The 22,520-nt window shown below is 44.5% G+C and overlaps 1 protein-coding gene across 2 annotated transcripts in view; it reads left to right on the top strand.

Moving 5' to 3' along the window:
• nup160 (nucleoporin 160) overlaps positions 1 to 22,520 on the top strand; it is a 109,734-nt gene that overhangs the window by 76,059 nt on the left and 11,155 nt on the right. For both annotated transcript variants that reach the window (XM_069895169.1, XM_069895162.1), the window contains 2 exons: positions 10,668 to 10,769; positions 20,036 to 20,177. In XM_069895169.1, the coding sequence (XP_069751270.1) occupies positions 10,668 to 10,769; positions 20,036 to 20,177 (244 nt within the window). The remainder of the gene's footprint in view (positions 1 to 10,667; positions 10,770 to 20,035; positions 20,178 to 22,520) is intronic.

Genomic DNA, 22,520 nt, shown 5'->3' with positions numbered 1-22,520 from the left:
CTCAGGCAAACCAACAATTTTTACATTATTTCTTCCACTCTGATTTTCCAACATATTATAGCGGCAGCTACACTGCTCACTGAAAGATCGCACAACCAGACGGCTTGAGTTCAGTGAACAAAACTGATTTATTGCAGGTTGCCTGGCTGGTCTTGTACTGCCAACTCGTACCTGGCTGAGAACCGTGCTGGGGGCCCCAACATCACCAGAGCGTCACGTGGGAAACCCTCGACAGCGCCATTTTGGGCGGCTGTCCCGACGCGTGCGTGACAAGCAGGGCTGGTTCGCCCGCCACACAGCCCCACCCCCAGAACCGGCGCCAATGTCCGTTTGGCTGGGCGGCCTCGCTTCTTGGGCTGGGCCACAACTACTGGTTCGGTGGGCTCGAGGTGGGCTGGGTTAACCTGTCCACTGTAAACAGTTCCTTCTTACCATTGATGTCTAGTGTGAAAGTGGATCCTGAACACTGAATAACTTTGTACAGCCCTCGCCTGGTAAAAACGTACTCTGCGGAGTACAGCTCACTGGGGACATAAGAAGCTCGGACGCCGTGTCTGGGCGGCGGTGGGGGTGTGAAGGAGTCCGACTGGGCCCGGAGGCGGGGAAGTAGACCGTGCGGTAACTGCTGGGGGTTGTGAGGTGTGTTGACGAACTCACCGGGTAGGGCTAGCGGTGCACCATAGACCAGCTCGGCTGATGACGTCTGTAGGTCTTCTTTGGGTCTCAAGTGGATGCTCAGGAGCACCCAAGGCAGCTCGTCCACCCAGTCAGGGCTGATGAGGCAGGCCATAAGTGCCAACTTAAGGTGATGGTGCAATCGAACTAGCCCGTTGGCCTGTGGGTGATAGGCCGTGGTGTGATGTAGCTTGATCCCCAGCCTGTTGGTGAGCTGTGTCCAGAGCACAGAGGTGAATTGGGCTCCCTAATCACTGGTGAGGTGGTTCGGGACGCTGAACCGGACATCCCAACCATTCAAAAGCGCTCGGGAACAGGAGTCCATGGAGGCATCGGGATCGCCTCGGGCCAACGAGTGGTGTGGTCTACCACTGTGAAAAGGTAATGGTTACCTCGGAAAACTGGTAAGGGTCTGACAATGTCCACATGTATGTGGCTGAACCTTTCCCAGACGTGTTCGAAATCTTGTACAGGCGCACTGGTGTCCCTGTGTACCTTGGAAAGCTGGCAATGGGTGCAGGTTCTGGCCCAGTCCGCAATCTGCTTCCGAAGCCTGTGCCAGACAAAACGTTCTGCCACCATATGGTCCATGGACCTGATGGAAGGGTGGGAAAGGTCATGGATATGATGGAAGACTTGCCTGCGCCACTGCTGGGGAACCACTGGTCGTGGGGTGCCCATGGAGACAACGTACGGATAGTGCCCTCACCGTGAAGAGTATGGAGGTCCTGGAAGCGCAGGCCCATGATGGCAGTCCTGAAGGCCCTTGTCTCCTCGTCGGACTTCTGGTCCCGAGCGAGATGGTCGAAGTTGAGGCCGGGTGTCAGTGCGCAAATGGCCGGTTATGAGAGTGCGTCGGCGACCACATTGTCTTTCCCCGCCTTGTGCTGAATGTCGGTGATGAACTCCGACACGAAGGAGAGTGACATTGTTGGCGGGCCAACCAGGGATCCCTTGCCATAGTGAGCGCCTGAGTAAGGGGTTTGTGGTCGATTAAAAATGGTGAAAAGCCTCCCTTTCAAGAAATAGCGGAAATGACGTGCCACCAGGTACATGCCTAGCAACTCACGATCGTAAGTGCTATTCTTGCACTCTGGCGGGCGAAGAAGTCTGCTAAAGAATGCCAGTGGTTTCCACTGTCCGTTCACCTGCTGCTCCAGGACAGCGCCAACAGCTGTGGCAGAGGCATCGACTGAGAGTACCATATGCAGGTCGGTGCATGGGTGGACGAGCAGGGTAGCCTTCACGAGGGCATCTTTCGTGGCTTCGAATGCCCTGCTGGCCTCTGGAGTCCAGGCGAGTGTCTTGTCTTTGGCTGCGATGAGGGCGAAGAACAGCTGCATGGTGTGCGCAGCGCCTGAAATGAAGCTGTTATTGAAATTGACCATGCCCACGAACTCCTGTAGCCCTTTGAGGTTGTCCAGGTGTGGGAATTCCCTGATTGCAGCGACCTTCATAGCGGCAGGTGTGGCTCCTTCAGCCGTGATGGTATGGCCCAGGAACTGCATGGACTCTTGCCCGAACTGGCACTTGGCCGGATTGATTGTTAGGCCGAAGTCGGCCAGTCGGGAGAAGAGGGTGCGCAGGTGAGACTTGTGTTGTCCCCGGTCTCTGCTGATATCAAGGATGTCGTCCAGCTAAATGAATACGAAATTCAAATCCCTGCCCACTGGAAGGTCTGAGCGGCGTTCTTGAACCCGAACGGCATGTGTAGGAACTCGAACAAGTCGAAGGGGGTGATGATGACCGTTTTGGGTATGTCCTCGGGGTGCACCGGGATTTGGTGATACCCACGCACTAGGTCGACCTTGGAGAATACCCTTGCACCATGCAGGTTGGCCATAAAGTCCTGGATGTGAGGGATCGGGTAACGGTCAGGTACTGTTGTGTCGTTAAGCAGTCGATGATCTCCGCAGGGGCGCCAGCCGCCGGAGGCTTTCGGGACCAGGTGGAGGGGTGAGGCCCAAGGACTGTTGGACCGTTGAATGATCCCCAGGTCCTGCAGATGCGAGAACTCTTCCTTTGTTATCTGGAGCTTATCCAGCGGGAGCCAGAGTGCCTTGGCATGGACCGCCGGGCCTTGGGTGGGGATGTAATGAAACATCCTGTGGCGTGGTGAGGCAGCGGAGAGCTGCGGCTTGAGGAGGGACGGGAACTCATCCAGGATACACTGAAACTCGTCCTTAGGCGTGCTGACCGTGGCCATCTGCGGCTGCGCTGTGTGGAAGGCGTTGAGGCAAACAGATTGGAAGGGTCGGGCATCTACCAGTTGCCTACCTCAAATGTCAACCAGGAGTCCGTGGGCAAGGAGGAAGTCGACACCCAGGATGGCGGTTGGAAGGGACGAAACGGTGAACCTCCATGAGAACTTCCACTGGGCGATCTGGAAGTGGACAGTCTTGTCTCCATATGTTCTGATCTCCATCGAATTGGCTGCACGGAGGGGAGGTCCTCATGGCCGGTTCCAGGACTCTATGGCTGTGGCTGGCATGATGCTGATCTGGGCCCCAGTGTCGATGAGGAAGCGTCGGCTGCTAACTGAATCCAGCAGGAAGAGAAGGCTGTGTTCTTGGCCAGCCACCGCAGCCATTAACAGCGGCTGGCCTGCTCGTTTCCCTGGAACGAGCAGGGCTGACATCACTTCCGAGCCTTGGCTCATAGGAACATAGGAAGTAGGAACAGGAGTAGGCCAAAAATGGCCCATCGAGCCTGCTCCGCCATTCAATACGATCATGGCTGATCTAATTTATGACCTAACTCCACCTACCTGCCTTCTCCCCATATCCCCTAATTCTTCTATCATGTAAAAATTTATCTAACCGAATTTTAATTATGTTTAATGAGGCAGCCTCAACCACTTCCCTGGTTAGAGAATTCCAAACATTCACTACTCTCTGGGGAAAAACTATTTTTCTTCATCTCTGTCCTAAATCTACTCCCCTGAATCTTGAAACTGTGTCCTCTCGTTTTAGTTTCCCCGGCCAGCTCAAAAAACCTTCCTACATTTATCCTATCCATACCCTTCATAATCCTATATATTTCTATAAGATCTCCTCTCATTCTTCTGAACTCGAGCGAAAACAATCCTAGATGATTTAATCTTTCATCATAAGTCAACCCCTTCATGCCAGGGATCAACCTCGTAAACCTCCTCTGGACCGTCTCCAAAGCCAGCATATCCTTCCTCAAATATGGAGACCAGAACTGGACACAGTACTCCAGGTGCGGTCTCACCAGTACCTTATACAGTTGCAACATTACCTCCCTACTCCTGAATTCAATTCCTCTAGCGATGAAGGCCAACATTCCATTTGCCTTCTTAATAACCTGCTGCACCTGCTACCTAACTTTTTGCGATTCATGCACAAGCACTCCCAAGTCCCTCCGCACAACAGCATGCTGTAGTTTTTCACCCCTTAAATAATATTCAGCTCTTTTATTTTTTTTGCCAAAGTGGATAACCTCCCACTTACTAACATTGTACTCCATCTGCCAGACCTTTGCCCACTCGTCCAGCTTAACTATATCCCTCTGCAGACTCTCCACATCCTCATTACAATTTGCTCTTCCACTCAATTTGGTGTCATCCGCAAACTTAGCAACACCACATTTTGTCCCCTCCTCCGAGTCATCAATGTAAATGATGAACAGTTGTGGGCCTAACACTGACCCCTGCGGCACCCCACTTACCACTCTCTGCCAACCTGAAAAACTCCCATTTATCCCGACTCTCTGCCTCCTGTCAGACAACCAATTTTCAATCCAGGTCAATATACTTCCCTGGACTCCACTTTCCTGTAACTTACTGATAAGTCTCTTGTGCGGCACCTTATCAAATGCTTTCTGGAAATCCAAATATACAACATCAACCTGTTCCCCTCTATCCACCGCACCCATTATATCCTCAAAGAATCCTAACAAGTTTGTCAAACAAGATCTTTCTAAAACCATGCTGCGTCTGCCTGAATGAACCCTTACGTTCCAAAAGTTTCACTATTTCATCTTTAATGACGGCTCCAAGCATTTTTCCAACTACAGACGTCAAGCTAATTGGCCGATAATTTCCAGTTTTCTGCCTACATCCCTTCTTAAAAAGTGGCGTGACATTTGCTGTCTTCCAGTCTGCCGGGACCTGCCCAGAATCCAAGGAATTTTGGTATATGACCACCAATGCATCAACTATAACTTCTGCCATTTCCTTCAGAACCCTTGGATGCATATCATCAGGATCAGGTGATTTGTCTGACTTTAGTCCCATTAGTTTCTCCATCACTACTTCCTTTGTAACAACTATTTTATCAAGGCCCTCCCCAACATTCGCATCCTTAACTCCGCACTTGGGCATGCTGGACGTGTCTTCCACCGTGAAGACTGACACAAAATATTTGTTTAATGCCTCAGCCATTTCCTCATTTTTTGCTACCAGTTTTCCTTTTTCATCCTCCAAGGGGTCCTATGTTAACTCTGGCCATCCTCTTCCATTTTATATATTTATAAAATTTTTTGCTTTCTGTTTTTATATTTTGTGCCAATTTACTTTCATAATCCCTTTTCCCATTTCTTATTACCTGCTTTGTAACCCCTTGTTGTCTCTTAAAGTTATCCCAATCTTCCAGTTTCCCACTGCTCTTTGCAGCTTTGTACACCTATGCCTTCAATTTTATACTCTCCTTTATTTCCTTTGTTAACTACGGTTGATTTTTCCCTCCCTTGCTGCCCTTTTTCCTGACCGGAATATATTTTTGTTGAGCATTGCAAAATATTTCTTTGAAAATCTTCCACTGTTCCTCAACTGTTTCATCAATTAGCCTGTGGTCCCAGTCCACTCTGCCCAATTCCTCCCTCATCCTATGGTAGTCACACCCCTGTTTAAGCATAATATATTTTAGATCTAACTATTTCCCCTTCTATCTGAATGAGAAATTCAATCATACTATGATCGCTATTTCCCAGATGCTCTCTGACTATTACATCATTTACTCTACCTATCTCATTGCACAACACTAGATCCAGGAGAGCATTTTCTCTTGTGGGTTCCTTAACATGCTGCTCTAGAAAGCTATCATGAATGCATTCTATGAAGTCCTCTTTCAGACTCCCACGACCAACTTGATTTTCCCAATCTATGTGGAAGTTAAAGTCCCCCATGACTACTGCCATATCATTATTACATGTCTCACTTATCTCTCTCACGGTGTCGAAGGCTTTGGTGAGGTCAACAATACTTATCTCTCTATTTATTTCCTGTGCCACTAAACTATTGTTATTTGGTGGGCGATAGATAACACCCACCAATAATTTTTTCCCTTTGTTATTCTTTATCTCTACCCAAGTGGACTCAACATTATGCTCTTTAGATCTTGTATCATCCCTCACTACTGCCTGGAGCTCATCTTTGATTAAGAGTGCAACTCCACCTCCCTTACCATCCTGTCTATCTCTTTGCACCACCTGATACCCTTGAAAGTTTAATTCCCATTTAGGGTCACCTTGTAGCCATGTTTCCGTGATGGCTACCAAATCATAGGCATGGGTACCGATTTGCGCCTCAAGTTCACTAACCTTATTTCTAATACTGCGGGCATTCAGATAAAGTGCCTTTATGCTCTTTGTCCTTTTAATATCTAGTGACTTCTGTAACCTTTTGATTTTTCTGCCCACTATTTTGCTTTGTAATTTTCTTAAGACTATCATTGACCCAAAAACTCACTGCACCATCTGATTTTTTACTTTCTCCTCCCAACATTACTTTTCCTATTTTACTTTTCCTGGCCATTACTTTATCTTCCCTACCCTTTTCCCTATCACTCTGGTTCCCATACACCTGTCAAATTAGTTTAAACCTTGCCCTACTGCTGTACCAAACATATTTGCCAAAATGTTGATACCTTTTGGATTTAGGTGCAACCCGTCCCTCTTTTAAAGATCATGCCTTCCCCAAAAGAGATCCCAATGATCCAAGAAGCCAAATCCTTGCCTTGTACACCAGCACCTCAGCCACACGTTTATTTTCCTTATCCTTACATTCTTTTCATCACTTGCATTTTGAGCAGTTAGTAATCCCAAGATCACCCTAGCATTCCTGTCTTTCAGCTTTCGTCCCAGCTCACTGTAATCCCTTTTCATTAGCTCCTCACTTTTCTTGTCAATGTCATTTGTACCTACATGTACCAAGACATCAGGCTGTTCTCCCTCTCCTCTCAGAATATTTTGGACCCGATTTGTGATATTTCGCACCCTTGCACCAGGGAGGCAGCACACCATGCGGGTATACTTATCTGGCTCACAGAACCTCCTGTCTGTACCCCTGACAATGGAGTCCCCAATAACTACTGCATTTCTCCTTTTCTTTTGCACTACTCTACCAGGCTCATTGCCATTGACCTGGTGCCCGTGGCCATCTTCTCTCCGGTCATCTCCCTCAACAGAATCCAACACAACGTAACTGTTGCTAAGAGGGATAGTCACTGGTGTGCTCTCCATTTTTCTCGCTTTTTTCTTTCCCCCCCTGACGTTTTCCCACTTACCTGACACGGGTTCTGGAGTATTTATCGCCCTGAAAGTTGAGTCGATCAACTCCTCACTCTCCCTTACAATCTGCAACTCCATATCCCTAATTCGCTCCCTTAGTAACTGCATCTCGGTACACCTGGTGCAGATGTGGCCATTTGGGAGGGTGGACATCACCCATTGTTCCCACATCTGACACCCAGTACAGAGCACTAACCCTATTAGCATGACTCTGAATACAAAGGCAAATAACTCAGCTTACCTTTTCTCCTTGCCTGCTTTCGCCGAAGCCTGATAAGCCAAAGCCAGGAAGTCTCACTCCTTCACTGCTTCACTCACTCACTGGGCCACTCCCTCCCCTTTCACTCCTTTTATTGGCCCCTTGACCAATTAACCCTGTCACTTTCAGCAAGCTCCTCCTCCTCTGACTCTCCAAGCTCCTCCTCCGACTCCCAGCCGAACCAAGTAGGCCCAAGCCCCGGTAAGCCCCCGACTTTAATAGCTTACCTTCTCCTCACTTTCAGCAAGCTCCTCCTCCTCTGACTCACTTTCAGCAAGCTCCTCCTCCTCTGACTCACAGCCCGACTCTCTCCAAGCTCCTCCTCCGACTCCAAGTAGCGCTGGTGGAAGAAGCAGAGGCCTGAAGTGGATGACTTGCTTCTAGCTATGCTCTGAGGCCCTTGCAGGGGCCGGATGTTCCACCGCAGCGCGAGAGGAAGGCTTGGCATCGTCATGCCCGTGACTCGTAACCTGCTGGACTCCTGAGCCCTCCGGGAATCGTTCGAGCCATAGCTCCTGAGCCTTTTGAGCGACCTTCCTCGGGTCGACGAAGCTCTCCTGGGTCAGTAACGGCCAGATGTCTTCAGGCAGATAGTCAAGGAAGATCTGCTCTAAGAGTGGGCAGTTGGTGTGATCGCCCATGAGCACGAGCATCTTGTCCATCAACTCGATTAGAGTTCTGTCCCCCAAGGTATTGAAGCGCAGCATCCAAACAGCATGCTGGTGCCTGGAGAGACCGAGGGAGCCGGTGAGCTCCCGTTTGATGGTTCTGTATTTATCTTCCGCGGATGGGTGCTGAACAAGGTGCAGCACTCGTTTGGCGGTGGCCTGGTCCAGGGCGGCGACCACATGGTAAAACTTGATCGAATCCGATGCAATCTGGCAGAGGTGAAACTGAGCCTCTGCATGGCTGCAACAGGTCTCCGGCTCCTGAACCCAGAAGTCAGGAAACTTGATGGCTATAGCGTTGATGGAAAGGTTGTTCATGTCAGGTTCAAAGACGTTTGAACCTGTCGGGGTCACCAATTGTAGCGGCGGCTACACTGCTAACTGAAGGATTGCACACCCAGACAGGTTGAGTTCAGTTAGCAAAACTCATTTATTGCAGGCTGCCTGGCTGGTCTTGTACTCCCAGCCCGGACCTGGCTGAGAACCACGCTGGGGGGCCCCAATGTCACCGGGGGATCACGAGGGTCACCAAGTGTGGGCTTCTGAGCCCAGTGCCGAGGTCGGGAGGAAACCCCCGACGGCACCATTTTGGCCTACTGCCATAATATCAACTTTTTGCAATAAATCCTTCTGAATTTCCCACACCTTAAAAGGATCTTCTATCTTATTAACTGTATCTTTACATTCTTCTACCGCCATCTGATGTTCCTGAAAATCTTCAAATTTTTGAACTTTAATTTTATCAACATTTTGCCATATATGTCTTCATTACAGTCGTATCTTCTCTAATAGCTCCCAGTTGAGTAGTAAAATCTGCTTTCACCTGCAAAATCTGCATCAATTTTTTCACCGATTGAATCAATTTTTTCACAAGTTTTATCAAAAATCTGTGGATCAAGAGGTTTCTGGGTAACATAATATGCACCCATTTTACCTTCTGATTCCTCTCCCTGTGGTTGCAGCACAAGACTTTCCTCTTCCACTCCTACCTCCTTCTCCTCTTCTGTAGATGTAGCCAATGGTTGAAATTGTAAATGGACTTTCTGCTTAGCCCTCTTTGACCTGCTACTGTAGTTAAATTCGGGTCTGCAGGCTCCGACTCCGTCCCTTCTGCAGTGCGCATGCGTGGGACAGTCATTTCTGTAGTTTTCTTCCATGCTCCAGTGCCATCTTCTCCAGCTCCCTGAGAAGGTGGCGCTGGAATTTGAATCCTTACCTGAGGAGGCTTGGTAGATCAAGGCTGGAGAGGAACCAGGATCGGAGACTGAGTCTTCAAGAAGAGTTTTAAAATTATTCACTATTTTAAAAAGTCAGGTATTAATTAATTCTGCTAGGAAAGGCTTGTTCCATGTCTTCTCACTACACCCTCAGGCCACACACCCCCTCGGTGCCTTTTATTGTCACTTTGATTTAGGGTACATTGATAGGCCAATGAGTCGGCTCCAGCAAGCCGAGTTCAATCCTGGTTCCAGCCCTGCATGCATTCTCCTTGTAGGCATGGATTTCCATCAGTGGCTCTGATTTCCTCCTACATTCCCGAAGTTATTTGGGCAGGTTAATTGGCCTACTGTAAGTAACTCCTTTAGTACATATAAATGTCAAAGGCATCGAGGGAGTTGATGGGCAGGCATAAGAGAGGATTAACCTGTACAGATTTATGGGGAACAGAGGGAGAATGAGAGTGTGGGAGCTGGCATGACCCAGTGGGCTAAATGGCCTCTGTTGATGTTACATGTGAATATGGTTGTGAACCTGTTTTAGAGTCTCAGGAGACCTGTGGGGTGGCATGTTGCAGAGTCTATTTTAAGGGATAGAGGATAATGAACTGAAAATGGCAGGGTATGGGTGTGAATGCAGCAGTGCGTTTCAGTGTCCGGAAGGTGGAGAGTGGAGATGAATTGAACAGTACAGTCCATCGGTGTCGTGCAGGGACAGAGCATGGGCCCCGAATAAAGCACGCCCCTGACTTCTTGTCACTGGAGCTGTTATTTCTGTATCCCACCACTTGTGAGGTGAATCTGGGTCAGCTGCAGGCTGCCAGTCATGTAATACACTTGGGGATGACTGGTTTGTAAGTTTCACATCTAACATCATTTGAGAAAGCCTTATCTGGTTACCGTTTGCTTTGCCTCTCGGCAAGAACGGGAACAACTGCTGGAGACTCCACTCATTTATAGAATTAGAACCATCAAACACTACAGCACAAAAACAGGCCCTTTGGCCCATCTAGTCTGTGGTGAGTTATTAATATACCCAGCCCGATTGATCTGCACTCGGACAAATATGTACCTGTCCAAATTTCTCTTAAATGTCAAAATTGAGTCCACATTCACCACCGCCACTGGCAGTTCATTCCACACTCTGCCTGAAGAAGTTTTCCCTAATATTCCTTTTAAACATCTCACCTTTTATCTTGTCTCAGCCAGCCTCTGTGGGGAAAAAAGCCTGTTTGCATTTACTCTAACTATATAATTATGATCTGGACTGAAGATGGTTGCAGCACCATGTATATATAAATCCATGCTCTCTTTCAGATGTATCAAATTGCAATTCAGTGAAGAGACCACCCAGTCTGCTGCCTGGGACTGGCTGAAAACAAATCAGATGCCTTCCTTGGTTACAACAAAAGAATCCAGGTATGGTCAAAGGGATAAAGTGGAGCACTAGTGAGAGGAGTGAAGGCTTTGAATGAAATTCTCACTGAGTTGATCACGGCTCCTAGTGTTGATGCATTCATGGCACCTGGCATTGCTGGCAAGGCTACTGCTTATGGATTCTGTGATTACCCAGGAGACAAAATGCAGTCTTGACCCATTGCAAAGGAATGATTTACTGAACATCTCTGAGGGACATTTGTGACTCCACTATATTCTTGTGGATCTGAAACCACATCAGCAACATTGGGTAAAGATTATCCGCATTGGGGAAAAAAATAATCAGGGTGCTGGAAATCTAAAATAATGACAGAAGATTTTAGAAATACTCAGTAGTTAAGCCTGGAGACGACTGGAAGTACGGACCTCTACTCAACCATTCACGCTCGCGGCCTGCGGTGGGCTGGCCACATTGACCATATGGAGGACGGCCAATTGCCCTAAGATGTCCTCTATGGTGGGCTACCAGATAATCCCTGTCCTGTTGGCCGCCTACATCTTCGCTACAAAGACGTAATCAAGCGCAATCTCCAGTCATTCCATGTCAACCATACTGACTGGGAGGGCCTCGCAAAAAATTGTACTGCATGGCATTCCGTGATTCGCAGTGGCACGTCATAATGTGCCACCAACTACAAAAAGTTCTGTGAGGGCAGAAGAGCTATAAGGCACCGTGTTCATCTTTGCTCACAAAGGGATGGGCCATGATGATCAGAAACAGACAGCATTTCCCTTCCCACAGCTGCTGCTTGACCGGTTGAGTATTTCCAGCACTTCTGTTTTTCTTTGGACACTAACTAAAACATTTACCTGCCAAATAAAGCAGCTTTACTTAACCCAGAATGCACGAGCCCAAAAAGATGTCTGCATTGAATAAGTCATAGGATGAGGTGTCCCTGAATTGCACAGTTAAGGCAGAGTGGTTGGAATCGCAGGTAGAATGAGGAACTTAGCTGTTAGACAGGTTCTGAAGAAAAATATCCTGAAATCTAGGACTGGAGCTCGTTTGATGGGATAGTAAGCAGTAATGAAGACCAGTGCCTGAAATTGAGTGAAGCCATTATGAGACTGGTCTGGATTGGACGATTTGGATTGAAGGATATGTTCTGGGCTGGACGACTCTGACTCAAGCTGTACATCACGGCTGCTTTGATCACCCGCTGAGGGATGACAGTAGGGCTTGTTCAAATAAGACAGTAAGGTGGTGGGCAGGGTGTGGGGGAGGGGGGTGGTGGAAACCAATTCCTTGGTTAACCACAAAAACTGGATCCAAGATAGTATGGGAAATCTCCTGAATGCACAAAAGTGGCTGGAGCTGTGGGTCGCAGCGGAGTATTGGTGGTAAAGGTTACTGTATCTGTCAGTGGTATGGCGTTTTCCAGTTCCATTCAATCCCTAGCAACCTGTGAGCTTTGCCATAGCCAATACATAACTCAAGTATGTTACTGTGGCATTTGCAAATTGACTTTTCGCTAAATTAACATTCAAGTTTGCTTTGGATAATCTTACAATTTGTCCAATTCCCTTAGATGTTCTTCCCATGTGTCACTTTTTGTGACCAAGTCATCAATATAAGCATCTGTATGTGTTAACCCTTGGATAACCGAATTAATCATCCTTTGGAATGTTGCAGGGGCATTTTTCATGCCAAAAGGTAATATATTATACTCATGTAATATGGAGTTTAAAAAAAGCCAAAATATTTTTTCCTCTCTCAATTGAAGAAACACACCAGTAACCCTTCAACAAATCCAACTTGGTAAGAAATTTAGCTTTCCAAATTTTATTAATACAGTGTTATGAGCCCAGAGGACCCCAAAACCCAGCAGCAATAGATAATCACCAAGACAAATGGTTACTTGAATAAAAGTTGCTTTTAATTATCTTTAAACATGAAAACAGAATCACAACTTATCACTAATGACTTACCTCACCACCTTCTAATTCTAAGCACACATGTATGAAATGTGTAAGTTCAGAAAAGTTCTTTGGTTTGCAGTCCAATCTCATTTCTCATTCCTCTAAGTTCACTGGTTGGAGGCAATTCTTATACTGTGCACAGAATTTAACATTTATGAAGTTTACCATGATTTGGTGCTTGAAAGGTAAATAAATGGTTACCACTCAGGAAGGTTCTTTTTGGTTTTCAGAGAGATTTGTTGTTTACTGAACATGCACAACTGATTCCTTTTTAATCAGTCACTTCAGTGTCTTGATGAAGAAACTTGCCCCCTCAGACTGACAGTCCTCTCCTCTTGTATGAACCACAAATGCTTTGACCAGGCTGAATAAAGCACTCACAACCCATCTTCCAAATGGGGTTTTCCACAAGCTTGTCCTGTTCCAGTCCCAGCTGCCGCCTGGAGAGGTTTGGCATTAGGTAATCCTGCCTGCCTACGTGCTGTTTCTGTGCACTTGGAAGACCAGGGGGTATCCTGTCGGTGTCTTATCATGTCGTTATCCTCATTGTTCTTATTCACAACCCTGTCTTTGTTCTAATTTACATCTTCCCGATCCTCAGGGCTGTGTCCTCTTCTTATGTAGAACTGACTAATACTGTTACTAATTACATATTCAAACTTGCTAATTCTATCTATCTGGGGCTAGAAGACCCTTATCTCATTCAGACTAACTCTACTTCCTACATTCTGTTATCTATTGCTGATTCTAGGAGATTCTTATCTTACTCAGACTGATTCTGCTTCCTGCATTCTATCCATGTCTCATCCTGTTTGTACTGGCTTCATTCATTTACTCATGTATCAGTTTTTGTTTCTTCATGTTCATATTTGTATATCAGTTTTTATCATCTCTCACACAGGTGATAGTTGTAACAAAAATGTATCACCATCCATTGCTGCAGTTTTTCAACACAAGGTTAAATTAGCTTGAAAAAAAAACTGTTAACTAATAAATTACAAAAACTCCATTTTCAATCCAAAAGGACAAATGCCCATAAAATGTTACTAGCCCAGAGGACCCCAAAACCCAGCAGCAAGAAATTCACCAAGACAAATAGTTATTTAAACAAAAGTTGCTTTTAATTATCTTTAAACATGAAGATAGAATTACGCTTTAACCTCTCGCTATTGACTTACCTAACCTAACTTAACCCCCTTCTAATTCTAAGCGCACGTGCATGTAATGTGTGTGCAAGTTCAGAAAAGTTCTTTGGTTCACAGTCCAATCTCACTTTTCATTCCTCCAAGTTCACTGGTTGCAGGCAATTCTTATACTGTGCATTCTTGTTGGTTTTCAGAGAGAGATTTGTTGTTCGCTGAACATCCACAACTGATTCCTTTTTAATCAGTCACTTCAGTGTCTTGCCGAAGAAACTTGTTGCCCCCCTCAGAGTTCTCTAGGTGATAAACGCTTTCTTTCAGGTCAACACAGAATGCCTTTTTGTTTCTCTTATTTCAAGTGAAACATTAGACTGCCAGTCCTCTCCTCTTGCATGAACCACAAATGCTTTGACCAGGCTGAACTAAGCACTCACAACCCATCTTCCAAATGGGGTTTTCCACAAGCTTGTCCTGTTCCAGTCTCTCTCTCTCTCTCTCTCTCTCTCTCTCTCTCTCTCTGTCTCTGTCTCTGTCTCTGTCTCTCTCTCCTCTCTCTCTCCTCTCTCTCTCCTCTCTCTCTCCTCTCTCTCTCCTCTCTCTCTCCTCTCTCTCTCCTCTCTCTCTCCTCTCTCTCTCTCTCTCTCTCTCTCTCTCTCTCTCTCTCTCTCTCTCTCTCTCTCTCTCTCTCACACACACACACAGAGAAAACCTGTTTTACACTCTCTGCTTGCAAAACCGCATGAACCTCTTAGAACAGCAAGTCCCCTTCCAGACAAGGCTCCAACAAGCTCTTTCATCTGTTGACTTTTTGTAAACAACAATCCATTAGTGAAATCTCTTAGATACTCTCCAAAGCTTTTGCAAAGGCTGTTAGTCCCAACATGTCTAGCATGAGCAGAGCTCCATTATTTTAAATAAAATCTGTTTTAAAGTGTTTGATTGCAACCTACACTAAAAGAACCTTCCCCAATTTATCTCCCAAAAACATATCTATGTTCTGTCGCACTGGACTGCTAGGAAGGTCAACAGGCAGCTAGTCCTATTAAGACCAGAGCAGAGCCCAACAAAATGGTTCCAAGGTCTAAACCTACTTTGGGTATGCTCACCCCATTGGAGTCCAGTACACCTATTCCATCCTTTATTTCTCAGCTCCAATGCAAATGTTATTGAAACTAATACACAAAAGTGCTGGAGAACCTGCTGAGTTCTCCAATACAAAGGCTCTCCAGCACTTTGTGCAGTGGACTACAATCCCAGCACCTTTGGGCTTTCCTGTTTCGGCAGCGCATGCGAGATTTCCTGGTCCCGTCAGGAGCAACACGGTTAGCGAAATGCTACTACAGCACCAGTAATTGGGACCAGGGTTAAAGTCCTGCGCTGTCTGTGAGGAGTTGTTACGTTCTCCCCATGTCTGCATGGGTTTTCCCCAGGAGTTCCAGTTTCCTCCCACCATTTGAAATGTACCAGTGGTGATAGTGTAGAAGATTTGTGGTTAATTAAGCATTATTTTGTGACATTGTAAAGAATTCTGGAAGTTTTTAACATTGTATATGACCAGCTCTTATTGCTAAGGATTATGGGGTTGAAACTATAGAGTGAACCTTTTGGGGGAAAAAAAACACTTAAAGGTTTACATCTCCATAGAAGGGCTGTCAAAGTAAATCAGTTGTAATGGTTCTCGTATCAAGAAAGAGCAACAATCCTACATCTGTAGGAAACATTAGCTGTGAAAGAGTTGAATGAGTAATTGAAGCTAAGGTTTATTAGAATTTTTTGGAGACGTCTCTGACTAAACGAAGAAATTCTAAATCCATGAGAAAATGTGAAAACTGTTTCCAATTAGAACACGTGAAGTCCTACGTAGTCATTGATCTAATTTACTATATAAATTGACCCATTTCAATATGAAATTTGAGACAGGGTATCAGTACTACAGAAATATCACTGCTATTTCATAGTGTTGCCCCTCTCTCCCACCGGTTATAATTGAAGTATTAGAACTGGTTGTATTTTAAACCTTGTTCTGTGGTTCTCTGCTGTGTTCTTATTCATAGCTAAGTTTGCAGCACAGGAAAACTTTAACAATAGGTTAATTGAGTGTAATTGAGTGTTGCCATGCTGTACGTCTAAATTTTTTTAAAGCTATTGCCAAAACTAGTCCACTTTTATTCTTTTCAGTACAGCTAATGTTTCTGAAGTGCACAAATTTATAAATGAGCAAAGACCACAAAAATGTGAAAAGCGAAAGATGTTAGACATGCAGAGGGAGATGAGCACTGCTGGCAACACGCAGCGGGTCAGGCAGCATCTGCAGAGAAAAAAAATAATTTTTCAGGTTGAAGAGTCTTCATCGATGAGTTGGTAAAGGCAATAGTTGTTCTGTAACAAAAGCAGTGAGGGAAAGTTGTTGCTCAAGAACTTTGTACACATCTGTAATCGTAATGGGATCTTTAACAGCTGCTGAATGAATGAGGGACCTTGGTTTATTGTTTTCAGTTCAAGAATGTGGATAGCACCAATACAATGAGTGGTAGAGATCTGGGAAGTATTGTAGAGTAGAAGAATCTCTGAGTACAGGTACATAGTACCTTGGAAGTGGTCACAGGTAGATCGCATGGTCATAACATAACATATAACATAACAATTACAGCACGGAAACAGGCCATTAGGCCCTTCTAGTCCGCACCGAACCAAACACCCCTTTCTAGTCCCACCTCCCTGCACAATGCCCATAACCCTCCATCTTCTTCTCATCCATATACCTGTCCAACCTTTTCTTAAATAATACAATTGACTCCGCCGCCACTATTTCTCCCGGAAGCTCATTCCACACGGCTACCACTCTCTGAGTAAAGAAGTTCCCCCTCATGTTACCTCTAAACCTCTGCCCCTTAATTCTTAACTCATGTCCTCTTGTTTTAATCTTTCCTCCTCTTAACGGAAATAGTCTATCCACATCCACTCTGTCTATCCCTTTCATAATCTTAAATACTTCTATCAAATCCCCTCTCAACCTTCTACGCTCCAAAGAATAAAGACCTAATCTGTCCAATCTCTCCCTATACTCTAGATGCTTAAACCCAGATAACATTCTGGTAAAACTTCTCTGCACTCTCTCCACTCTGTTTATATCCTTCCTATAATTAGGCGACCAGAACTGCACACTGAACTCCAAATTAGGCCGCACCAACGTCTTATACAATCTCAACATCACCTCCCAACTCCTATATTCCATGCAATGATTGATAAAGGCCAGCATACTAAAAGCCTTCTTCACCACCCTATTCACGTGAGTTTCTACCTTCAGGGAACGATGTACCGTTACTCCTAAATCTTTCTGCTCTTCTGTATTCCTCAATGCTCTCCCATTTACCATGTATGTCCTATTCTGATTCTTCTTACCAAAATGAAGCACCTCACACTTATCAGCATTAAATTCCATCTGCCATTTATCAGCCCACTTTTCTAAGCAGCCCAAATCCCTCTGCAATCCTTGAAAACCTTCTTCATTATCCACTATTCCACCTATCTTAGTATCGTCTACATATTTACTAATCCAATTCACCACCCCATCATCTAGATCATTAATGTATATAACAAACAACAATGGGCCCAATACAGATCCTTGAGGCACACCACTGGTCACCGGCCTCCAACCTGACAGACAATTATCCACTACCACTCTCTGGCCTCTCCCTTTCAGCCAATGTTCAATCCATTTGACTATCTTAAAATTTATACCTAAAGACTGCACCTTCCTAACTAACCTTCCATGTGGTACCTTATCGAAGGCCTTACTGAAGTCCATATAGACAACATCCACAGCGCCACCCTCATCCACATTCCTAGTCACCTCTTCAAAAAATTCAATCAGATTGGTCAAACATGACCTTCCTCCCACAAATCCATGTTGAGTGCTCCTGATCAGACCCTGTCTATCCAGATGTTTATATGTACTATCTCTAAGAATTTTCTCCATTAATTTACCTACCACAGACGTCAAACTTACAGGCCGATAGTTGCCAGGCTTCCTCCTTGAACCCTTTTTAAATAACGGAACCACATGCGAAATGCGCCAATCCTCCGGCACTATCCCCATATCTAATGACATTTGGAAAATTACCGCCAGAGCCTCTGCTATTTCCTCCTTCACTTCTCTCAATGTCCTGGGGAAGATCCCGTCTGGTCCCGGAGACTTATCCACCTTTATATTCTTCAAAAGCCTTAAAACTACACCTTTTGTAATCTCTATATTCCCCATATTTACCCAATTTGCTTTTTTTTTTATCTCACATCTCCCAATATCCTTCTCCTTAGTGAATACCGAAGAAAAGAAACTGTTCAATATCTCCCCCATTTCTCTAGGCTCCACACACAGTTTTCCGCTCTGATTTTCTAAGGGACCAATTTTGTCTCTAGCTTTCCTCTTACCATTAACATATTTGTAGAACTCTTTTGGATTAGTTTTCACCCTGCTTGCCATAGTTTCCTCGTACCTTCTTTTAGCTTTCCTAATTCCTCTCTTAAGATTCCTCTTACATTCAATGTATCTTTCAAACATCTCCTTAACTCCATGCTTCTTATATCTAATGTACGCCTCCCTTTTTCTTCGAACCAAGTTTCCAATATCCCTTGAAAACCACGGCTCTCTCAAACCTTTTGCCCCTCCTTTTAACCTAACAGGAACATAAAGCTTTTGCACTCTCAAAATCTGATCTTTAAAAGACTTCCATCTCTCTACTACATCCTGCCCATAAAACAAATTGTCCCAATGCACACCCTGCAAGTCCTTTCGCATCTCCTCAAATCTAGCTTTTCCCCAATCAAAAACCTCAACCCTTGGCCCTGACTTCTCTCTTTCCATAATGACATTGAAGCTGATGGCATTATGATCACTGGACCCGAAGTGCTCGCCAACACTAACCTCCGTCACTTGACCCATCCCATTTGCCAACAGTAGATCTAACACTGCTCCTTTTCTGGTCGGCACCTCTACATATTGTTGTAAAAAACTATCTTGCACACATTTCACAAACTCTAACCCATCCAGTCCTTTCACAGAATGTGTTTCCCAATCTATATGTGGAAAATTAAAATCTCCCATAATTACAACCCTGTGCTTATCACAAGGTATCTACTATCTCCCTACAGATTTGTTCCTCTAGGTCTCGGTCCCCTCCGGGTGGTCTATAATACACCCCTACAAGTGTAACCTCTCCTTTCCTACTCCTCAGTTCCACCCAAATAGCCTCCGTGGATGTGCCCTCTAATCTATCCTTCCTAGGCACCGCTGTAATATTTTCCCTGACAAGCAATGCAACCCCACCTCCTCTTGCCCCTCCGACTCTATCACACCTAAAACAACGAAACCCAGGGATATTCAGTTGCCAATCACATCCCTCCTGCAACCATGTCTCACTAATCGCTACCACATCATACTTCCAAGTATCAATCCACACCTTCAGCTCATCCACCTTTTTTACATATTGGCCATCAGTCAGACTATTGAGTATAGAAGTTGGGAGGTCAGGCTGTAGTTGTACAAGATGTTGGTGAGGCCCCATTTAGAGTACTGTATCTGATCATCAAGCTGGAGAGAGTACAGAGAAGATTGAAAAAGATGTTGCCAGGCCTGAGCACTAGGGAGAGGTTGAGCAAGCTGGGGCTTTATTCTTTGGAGCACTGAAGGATGAGGGGTGAACTCATAGAGGAGTCCAAAGTCATGATATGTATAAATTGGATAAATGTAGAGAGTCTGTTGCTAGGGTACAAGAATCGATAGCCAGAGGGCATAGTTTTACGGGTGGGGGGAGAGATTTAACAGGAACTGAGGGATAATCTTTTTTACACAGAGGTCAGTGGGTGTATGAAATGAGTTGCTGGAGGAGATGGTTAAGGCAGGTGCTATTGCAGTGTTAAAGAAAATAATTGGACAGATACATGGATAGGATGGGTTTAGAGGGAGATGGGCCAAACACAGGCTGCAGGGACTAGCATGAGTGGGGAATTTTGGTTGATGCGTGTAAGTTGGGCTGAAGGGCCTGTTTCAACATTGTGGGACTATAATGTGCTGTCACATAGTGAGAAGCCCATGGTAAGTTGGGATCCATGTTTAATGGAGCAGAGTGCAAGACCTCTTCTTGTGCTTTTCTGATGAAACTTCCTGTCTCTTCTGCCTCCATTTAGTGCCACAAATGAAGCGTGGAGGTTGTTGTCATCTTACCTTGACCGTTACCAGTCTCGGAGTTCACAGTACCATCACTGTGTAATTAATAAACTGTTGTCACATGGAGTGCCTCTTCCCAACTGGCTTGTCAACAGCTACAAGGTAAATTGTTGCTCATTTCCCAGATAATTCAGAGCTGCTCTTTAGCTGGGACATCCTACTCATTTATTGCTTCTATAAGAACAACATGGATCGAAGAATTTCATTTCAAACTGCATATTGAATCAGAATTTATTGTAATGAACATGTCACAAACTTCTTCGTTTGCAGCAGTATCACAGGGCAAATATTGGTATAACATTACATTTAAAGATAAATAAGTTGGTGCAAAAAATAAGAGAAAATAAGGTAATGTCTGTGTTTCATTGTCCATTCAGAAATCTGATGGCAGAGGGGAAGAAGCTGTCTTTGTGCCACTGAGTGTTCGTCTGTAGGCTCCTGTCCCTCCTTTGCAATGGTAGCAGTGTGAAGACGGCATAGCCTGGATGGTGAGGGTCCTCGAGAATAGAAGCTGCTTTCTTAAGACCCCACCATTTATAGACGTCCTCAATGGAGTGATGTCTGTGATGGCGCTGGCTGAGTTAACAACTCTCTGTAGTTTCTTGTCCTGTGCAATACCAGACAGTGATGCAACCAGTCAGAATGCTCTCCACTGTACACCTGTAGAAATTTGCCAGTCTTCGGTGACACACCGAATCTCCTCAAACTCCTCACAAAGTATCCCCTCTGGTGAGTTTCCTTCGTGATGGCATTGACATGGAGGCTCCAGAACGGATCCTCAGAGATGTTGACACCCAGGAATTTGATGTTTTTGACCCTCTCCACATCTGACCCCTTGTGTCCTGATTTCCTCTTGAATCAGCTCTTTGGTTTTGCTAACATTGAATGGAAGGTTGTTGTTGGGGCACCACTCAACTAGACGATATATCTCTCTCCTGTACACTTCCTCATCGCCGTCTGATTCCGCCAACAATCAAGGTGTCATCAACAAATTTGTATACTGCATTTGAATTGTGCCTGACCACACAGTCATGGGTGTAGAGCAGTGGGCTAAGCATGCATCCATTTTTTTTAAATTTTTTATTTTTTACACTATAAACCACATTGATCAAGATACAGTAGGATTTCAGTTGGTAGTATGCCAACACTGTATCGTGAGTTATATTTATCCTTCAATTGTTCAAAGGATAATAGTTTATTTCCCGAAAAACAATTTTCTATTCTTTTGATCCCTTTTTTCTCCCATTCTCTAAAGGAAAGGTTATCTATTGTAAAAGGGATTAGCTGATTTTGCATCAGTATTAGTTTTGGTAGTTGGTAATTTGTTTTATTCCTTTCTACATGAATCTTCTTCCAAATGTTGAGCAGATGATGCAATTCCTACTTTGTACCAATTCCTACTTTGTACCAATTTTTCATCCCATTTATATAATATGTGTTCAGGTATCTTCTCCCCTATTTTATCTAGTTCTAATCTAGTCCAATCTGGCTTTTCCCTTGTTTGATAAAAAAACTGATAGGTATCTTAATTGTGCGGCTCTATAATAATTCTTAAAATTTGGTAGTTGTAAGCCTCCTTGTTTATACCATTCTGTTAATTTATCTAGTGCTATCCTTGGTTTCCCCCTTTAAATCCTTGAAAAATTTCTCTGTTAAGTGTATTGGTAATGCCTGAAATAGGTATTGTATCCTTGGGAAAATGTAAATTTTAATACAGTTTATCTTTCCTATCAGTGTTAGTGGTAAATCTTTCCAATGCTCTAAGTTGTCTTGTAATTTTTTCATTAGTGGATAATAATTGAGTTTATATAGATGGCCGAGGTTTTTATTTATTTGTATACCTAGATATAGCATTGCTTGCGTTTGCCATCTGAATGGTGATTCTTCCTTAAATTTTGAGAAATCCACATTATTCATTGGCATTGCTTCACTTTTATTTGCGTTGATCTTGTACCCCGATACTTCTCCATATTCCTTCAATTTCCTATGTAGTTCTTTTATTGATATTTCTGGTTCTGTTAAGTATATTATAACGTCATCTGCAAATAGACTGATTTTATATTCCTTGTCTTTTATTTTTATCCCTTTTATTTTCTGTTCTTATCAGTTCTGCTAGTGGTTCTATGGCTAACGCGAACAATAAGGGAGATAGTGGGCATCCCTGCCTTGTTGATCTGCTTAAGTTAAATTTTTTTGTTATATATCCATTTACTGTCACTTTCGCCAATGGCCCCTTATATAATGCTTTAATCCAATTAATAATTTCTCTGGTAAGCTGAATTTTTGTAGTACTTTGAATAAATAATTCCATTCTCTGCCTTCTCTGCGTCTAAAGCAACCGCTACTGTTGGAGTTTTATTTCCTTCTACTGCATGAATTAAGTTAATAAATTTACAGATATTGTCTGTTGTTCGTCTTTTTTTGATAAATCCAGTTTGGTCTAGA

This window comes from Narcine bancroftii, chromosome 1, assembly GCF_036971445.1.
Source record: "Narcine bancroftii isolate sNarBan1 chromosome 1, sNarBan1.hap1, whole genome shotgun sequence".
NCBI classification, from domain to species: domain Eukaryota; kingdom Metazoa; phylum Chordata; class Chondrichthyes; order Torpediniformes; family Narcinidae; genus Narcine; species Narcine bancroftii.
This window is presented reverse-complemented; position numbering and strand designations above follow the sequence as displayed.